General features: G+C 67.1%; 2 protein-coding genes across 7 annotated transcripts; one reads left to right on the top strand and one right to left on the bottom strand.

The window, feature by feature from the left end:
• On the top strand, positions 1-645 carry LOC142090786 (claudin-3-like). Its single transcript, XM_075169149.1, has one exon. It carries the CDS (start codon positions 1-3, stop codon positions 643-645), a length of 645 nt encoding a protein of 214 aa, XP_075025250.1.
• A 584-nt stretch (positions 646-1,229) lies between these two features.
• On the bottom strand, positions 1,230-3,789 carry METTL27 (methyltransferase like 27). Of its 6 annotated transcripts, XM_075169038.1 has the most exons (6): positions 3,642-3,789; positions 3,432-3,560; positions 3,211-3,346; positions 3,045-3,137; positions 2,376-2,639; positions 2,047-2,106 (listed from the first exon to the last, which is right to left on the bottom strand). In XM_075169038.1, exons 1-5 carry the CDS (start codon positions 3,747-3,749, stop codon positions 2,401-2,403), a joined length of 705 nt encoding a protein of 234 aa, XP_075025139.1. In that variant the 5' UTR covers positions 3,750-3,789; the 3' UTR covers positions 2,047-2,106; positions 2,376-2,400. The 6 variants fall into 6 exon arrangements, with proteins under 6 accessions (XP_075025138.1, XP_075025137.1, XP_075025141.1 ...); XM_075169037.1 differs by having other exon boundaries at positions 1,230-2,639; XM_075169036.1 differs by having other exon boundaries at positions 1,230-2,639; positions 3,249-3,346; positions 3,642-3,759.
• Between the last annotated feature and the right edge of the window lie 2,359 nt (positions 3,790-6,148).

Raw genomic sequence — 6,148 nt, 5'->3', positions numbered from 1 at the left:
ATGGCGACGATGACGATGCAGCTGGGTGGGCTGATGCTGGCCGTGCTGGGCTGGCTGGGCTCCATCCTCACCTGCGCACTGCCCATGTGGAAGGTGACGGCCTTCATTGGCTCCAACATCGTGGTGGCCCAGGTCTTCTGGGAGGGGCTGTGGATGAACTGTGTGTACGAAAGCACGGGGCAGATGCAGTGCAAGGTCTACGACTCCCTGCTGGAGCTCACCTCCGACCTGCAAGTTGCTCGCGCCTTGGTGATCACCTCCATTTTCGTGGCCTTCTTCGCCTTCCTCACCGCCATCTCGGGTGCGGACTGCACCCGCTGCGTGGATGACAAGAACACCAAGACCAGGATCTCCATCGTGGCAGGTGCCATCTTTGTCCTGGCCAGCATCATGCTGCTCATCCCTGTCTCCTGGTCTGCTAACAGCATCGTCAGCAACTTCTACAACCCCATGGTGCCCGAGGCCCTCAAGAGAGAGCTGGGGGCTGCCCTCTACATCGGCTGGGCCTCCAGTGCCCTCCAGCTTTTTGGTGGGGGCATCCTGTGCTGCTCAGGACCCCCGTCCCAGCAGGACGCCTACCCCAAGAAGTACAGAGCGGTGAAAACCTGCAGCCCGATGGGCTACCCCATGAAAGACTACGTCTGAGCCACCACTCCCGGGTGCCAGCCCAAGGGCGAGCACCACCGTCCCCGCGCCAACCCCCTACCCACGCGCTGCCTCCTCCTGCCCATCCCCACGCTGGCTGCACCCCCGGCACGATCCTCCCACCTGTGCCCTTCCCCGGCGCGCGGGGGGCTGCGCTCGCGATGGACTATAAAGATCTTGGTGCCACCCAAGCTGCCTGGGCTCATTGTGAAGCGGCGCGGTGGGGGGGAGGACGGTGACGTGTCCTATGGGTGTCGTGCCCTGCCAGCCTGCTGCCAGCTCGGGGGCTGCTGCCCCAGCGCCTGGCACGTCCCCATGTCCCCACGAGGATGCGGCAGTAGCCAGCCAGGGCGCTCCCCGCGCATCCCCCAGCAGGGAAACTGAGGCAGGGAGAGGGTGCCGAAAGCAAAGAAGGGCACAGGGAGACACCAGGCTCCCAGAGCTCGGTCCTTTGAGCCCCCAGGGACTGGGAGGGGACCCCAGAGAAAGGCCAAATCCCCCCTCCCCAGCTCCTGGCCACCCTCCCCTGCCCACCCCAGAGGGTCCACAGCCCCACTCCGGGAACAACACATGGCAGGCAGGCAGCGGAGGCAGGGGGTTTATTCAACAGCCAAGTGCAGGGATGGGGACAGCCATGACCCCCAACAGCCCAGGGGACAATGCTGGGGGGAGTGGGGAGCAGGGCTGCTACCCTGGGCGCAGGGACCCCAAGACCTGGGGGGGTGACGCGGAGGGGTGACAAGAGCCACGGGGAGGGCAAGTGTGGGAGACGCGGGACGCACCGGGTGGGGGATGGGGACAGACACAGCCACCGCCGCCCGCCAGGGAAGAGCTCTCGACGGGAAGGAAGTAACCTGTTCCCCAGGGCCATGGGAACGGGACGAGCAGGAACAGGTCTGGGAGAAGAGAAAAGGAAAAAAGGAAATATCCCAGCAAGAGATTTGGGTAAAAAACTTCCCAAGGGAGCAGTGGAGGAGGAAGAGTGGAGGCAGCATGGCAAGGGGCTTGGGGAACAGGCTGGGCAGGCGATGCCGGGCGGCTCCTGGGTGGGGAGCTGCCACCAGCTCCCGAAGTCCCTTCCAGCCTCGTTTCCCACCCAGACCATTAAGTACAAAGCTGTAGGAAAATGAGAGACTTAAGCAGCTGTTGTGGGATGAAAGGCCGACGCGGTGCTTGGAAATCTTCTCCGGCTGGGTGTCATGTTGGCACAGCTGCTCCGCTCCTGGTTTGGATGTGGAAGTCCCCTGCACCTCAGAGTGTGCTGAGTTAACTCCTGGGGAGGATGAGGATGGGACCCCGCAGGACATGGTGATGGGGACCCACCTCCAACAGTAAAGATCACAGGGGTCTGGGGTGGGGAAGATGAAGAAGGATGAAGATTTTGACCATGAGAGCTGAGAGGTGGGCATGGCGGGGAGAAGACATCCTGGACAGGAGACGGCTCTGAACAGCCAGGTGGGTCTGCGAGATGTCATGGCGAAGACAGAGGTGTTGAGGACGGCACCCAAATGTCAGAGCTACAGGCGGTGCCCAGGAGACCCCGGTGAAACCAGGAGACCCTCCCCACACTGAGGAGCAGGCAAGGTCCCCAGGGCCCAGACCTTGGCGGGGAAGGAGCCGGGAAAGGGAATGGGGACGCTCCCCAAAAGCGCTGTCACCCCCCAGCAGCTGCCCTGCTCCGGGAGGGGGTCGCTGGGCTGGGTTCTACAAGGGGCCAAGTGCTCACCCACCCCCTCCCCAGAGCAGCGTCGGCTCTCAGCCCTCCTCGGGGGGGGGCACGGGGCATTTCCGATAGACGTAGACCACCCCGGAGATGTAGCCGGTGCCCTGGGTGCTCTCCTCCTCGGAGGTGGCCCTCTCCCAGCGCTCCACCTCCCGGGCCAGGACCCTCCGCCAGGCTCCCTGCCTCTCCAGCCTCTCCAGCGCTGCCTCCAGCTCCGCCTTGTACCGCAGGTTCGAGGGGTTGCTCCTCGTCGTCAGGCAGAGGAAGCCTCCTGCCGGGAGAGGGGACGGGTGACGCCAACGCCGGGTGTCCCCCGCTGGGGATGGCATCCCCTCGGAAAAGGCGGGGGGCAAGGGGAGGCAGTGAGACCCCGCTGGGCACCATCCAGCGGGCAGGGACGGCAGGCCAGGAGGCCAGCAGGGACGGGCAGGACGTCACACCTGAGCACAGGCTGTCACGCATCAGGGGTGCCACCGTCCCCTCCTGCCGCGTCCCCCTGCCTGAACCCTGCCACTGCAGGTCCCTGCCTGTGCCTGGCAGCAGGGACAAGGCCACGTCCCGGCTGTGCCACCGGGCCAGCGCCCAGCCGGGGACCCACATCCACTGGGACCCGGTGTCCCCGTCCTGCCAGCCCGAGGGTCCGGGCGGGGAGGGGACACTGGGGGACACCCCTCACCCGGCCTGGTGACGCGCAGCAGCTCCGGCACGGCCGCGCTTGGCACCTGCCCCTCGCCCAGGGCCCCCACCACCGTCACGGCGTCGTAGTGCTCTGCGGGGACACGCGTGGCATCACCGGGGGGACCCTCTGGGGCAGCATCCCCCCCCCGGTGCCGGCCCGTTACCTGCGGGCGCGGGCAGGGGCTCCCGGCCCAGGACGCACCGCCACAGCTGCCGGTAGAGGCCGGTGCTCCGCGCCCGCTCCAGCATCCCCGCGCTGCCGTCCACGCCGTGCAGGCAGCGGAAGCCGCGGCGGTGGAGCTGCGGGAACAGACGGACGGACGGACACGCGGCACCGTCAGCCCCCCGCCCCGCCCCGCGCCCCCCGCCCCGCCCCGCCCGGTACCTCCCGCGCTACGAGCCCGGTGCCACAGGCCACGTCGAGCAGCCGCGCCCCGGCGGGCGGCGCGGGGAAGGCGAAGGCGAGCGAAGCGGCGGCCAGGCGCGGTGCCCGGTACTCCAGCGCCGCCACATCCTGCGGGGACGCGGCGGTCAGCGGCGCCGGGGAGCGGAGCGGAGCGGCCCCGGTGCCCCCCGGCTCCCCCGGCCCCGTTACCTGCTCGTAGCGGGCGGCCCAGCCGTCGTACAGCCGCAGGCGCTCGGGCAGCGCCGCGCCGCCGTGCACCGCCGCCACCCGCTCCCGCACCCCCGCCGGCAGCCGCATTCCCCGCCGCGCCGAGACCCCGCCCCCGGCACGCCCCCCGCGCCCCATTGGCTCCGCGCCCCCGCCCCGGATACGCCCCCCAGCGCCCCATTGGCTCCGCGCGCCCGCCCCGGATACGTCCCCCAGCGCCCCATTGGCTCCGCGTCCCCCCCGCCCCGGACACGCCCCCCAGCGCCGCCACCGCCTCCGTCCCGCTCCGTTAGGGGGAACGGCGAGCCGGGCGCGACCAAGTGCGCCGGAGCGGGGGCGGAGGACCAAGTGGGCCGGGTGTGACCAAGTGCCCCCGGGGGGGGCGACCAAGAGCCCCAAGGGGCCACAAAGGGTCCCGAGCGGGTGGCACCAAATGCCCCGGGAGGGTGACCAAGTGTGCTGGGTGGGGTGTCACCAAGTGCCCCAAGGGGGGACCAAGTGCCCCGGGAGGGGGACCAAGTGTCCTAGCGGGGTGACACCAAGCGTCACCAAGGGGTGACCAAGTGTCCAGGGATGGTGACACCAAATGCCCACGGGGGGTGACAACAAGTGCCCCGGGAGAGCTGGCACGAAGTGCCCCAGGGCCACCAGGGACAGCACAGCCTGCAGTGTCCCCTGGCCCCGTCCCACCCCGCTGCTGCTGAAGTTCTCCTGCTCGGTCCCTTGTAGGGGTCAGTCCTCCTCACGTCACTGATGTCCCGGGCACGGTGACTGCTCCCTGGACAGGTCACCTCCTGCCTGGCCCCTTGTCCCAGCCCCACATGTCCCTGATGCTGTGCTGTCACCTCCACACCTGCATCCGCATCTTCTTCTGCCACTCGGCCCCGTCACCCAGTGGTGAGCGAGTGGTGACCACGCTCTTCTGCCACCACCTGAACCCATCCTGTCCCACCATGTGTAAAGGTGACATCTTAACGCTGAGCAGCTCTCCCAGCCCCCGGGGAAGAGGGCACCCACCACCGGGGCAGGTCCTTCATGTCCTGACATGTCCACCCATCTCCCATGGGGTGGTCATTCTGCGCTGCCCCTTGCCCATGGACGAGGTGTGTAGCAGCAGGCAGAGCTTGGGGACTGCAGACAGGAGCATGGCTGTGAAGGAGATAGAACATCTTGGCTATATCAAGTTTGGGTTTTGCTCACGGGAAGCAGGACAAGAAAAGTCACTAAGTGCCAACACGATGCACAGGGAGGTGGTAAGATGCCTTCTCCTTTGATCCAGGTGCCCAGCATTTGTAATGTACCATATCGAGCTGATTAACGAGAGGCGTTCATTAGTTCTTGGGTAGAAAGGATCCCCACTGGAGGTGCTCTCCATGGGAGGTTGCATGCTCGCTGCTCGGTGAGTCTCCGCTGCATTGGGAGTGTCTCTTGTCTTCTGCTAGACCAGCCTTTGATGTTCATAGTGGAGGACATGGGATAAGCTCTGGCTTGTGGGACCACTCTCAACTGTTGTGACCCATCACTTGGCTTCTGGCTTTTTCCAGAAGTGAAGCAGACAAATCCAGCTGCTAATTAACGACAGAAAGAAAACGAGGGTCCTCTGAAAGAGCCAATGGCTGCCCCGAGGCCGCGCTGGTGGTTCTCGTCACCTCCTGCTCTGCAGCTTGGGTACCTTGCTGATGCTCCTCCCTTGTCCCCGTGTCTTCCCGGCCACCACCCCGGTGGTGGCCGCTTCACCTCCATCCGGGAGCCCCGGGGGGACCTGCCCACGGTCACGCGTGGGGGCTGGCTCTGCCCCTCGGCCGGGCAGTGCTGGCCGGGGGCCTCGAGAGGGAGCCCTCCGCCCGCGCTCGGCCACCGCCGGCGTGGCAGTGCCCCGCGCCCGCCGGGACCCCCGGCACCCCGGGCAGGCTCAGCCCCGGCCCGGCGCTGGCTCCCGGCGGGCAGCAGCCCGGTGTCACCGCCGGTGACATCCTCGGAGCATCTCTCGGGGGGGGTGGCGGAGGGGACGCGTGGGGCTGGGGCGGGCGGCGAGGGGTCAGACCCATGAGAGCAGGGCCCTTCCCCACCCACGCCGAGGACACACGGACGGCTCCTGGTCGGAGTCCGCGGGGGGCTGCAGCCCTGCGACAGCTCCTGCCGCCGCACACAGGGACTTTGTCCCCTCTGCAGCCACCAGCATGGGTCCAGTCCTGCTCCCCGAGCTCTGCACCTCCTTCCCCGGCACTGCGGTGACCACTGGACAGCTTTGTGGCCGGGCGTCTAACAGTGGCTTTCACCCTCCCAACATGGTTTCCACCACTAATTGAAGCCTGACCTTCATTTACAAGATAAACCAGAGGCAGGGTATGCCCCAGCATCCCCCCACCGGCTCCACTGCCCTCCGGGCTGCAGCTGGATTGTGCCTTCCCCCAGCCTCGACCCGCATGGATCCAGTCCCAAATTAGCCGGTGCTTTTCCAAACATCGCCTTCCCGGGGCTGGCTCGCT

Source organism: Calonectris borealis, chromosome 19 (assembly GCF_964195595.1).
Source record: "Calonectris borealis chromosome 19, bCalBor7.hap1.2, whole genome shotgun sequence".
Taxonomy (NCBI): Eukaryota; Metazoa; Chordata; class Aves; order Procellariiformes; family Procellariidae; genus Calonectris; species Calonectris borealis.
The sequence above is the reverse complement of the archived record's forward strand: the minus strand, read 5'-3'. Positions and strand labels throughout refer to the sequence as shown.

Excerpts from the sequence above, each read along its gene's own strand:
- LOC142090786 (XM_075169149.1), top strand. The coding sequence starts at position 1 with ATGGCGACGATGACGATGCAGCTGGGTGGGCTGATGCTGGCCGTGCTG.
- METTL27 (XM_075169036.1), bottom strand. The coding sequence starts at position 3,749 with ATGCGGCTGCCGGCGGGGGTGCGGGAGCGGGTGGCGGCGGTGCACGGC. Across the intron at positions 3,561-3,641 it reads GGGCCGCCCGCTACGAGCAG|GATGTGGCGGCGCTGGAGTA; the intron begins GTAACGGGGCCG and ends GCGTCCCCGCAG. Across the intron at positions 2,640-3,044 it reads GCTGCGCGTCACCAGGCCGG|GAGGCTTCCTCTGCCTGACG; the intron begins GTGAGGGGTGTC and ends CTCTCCCGGCAG.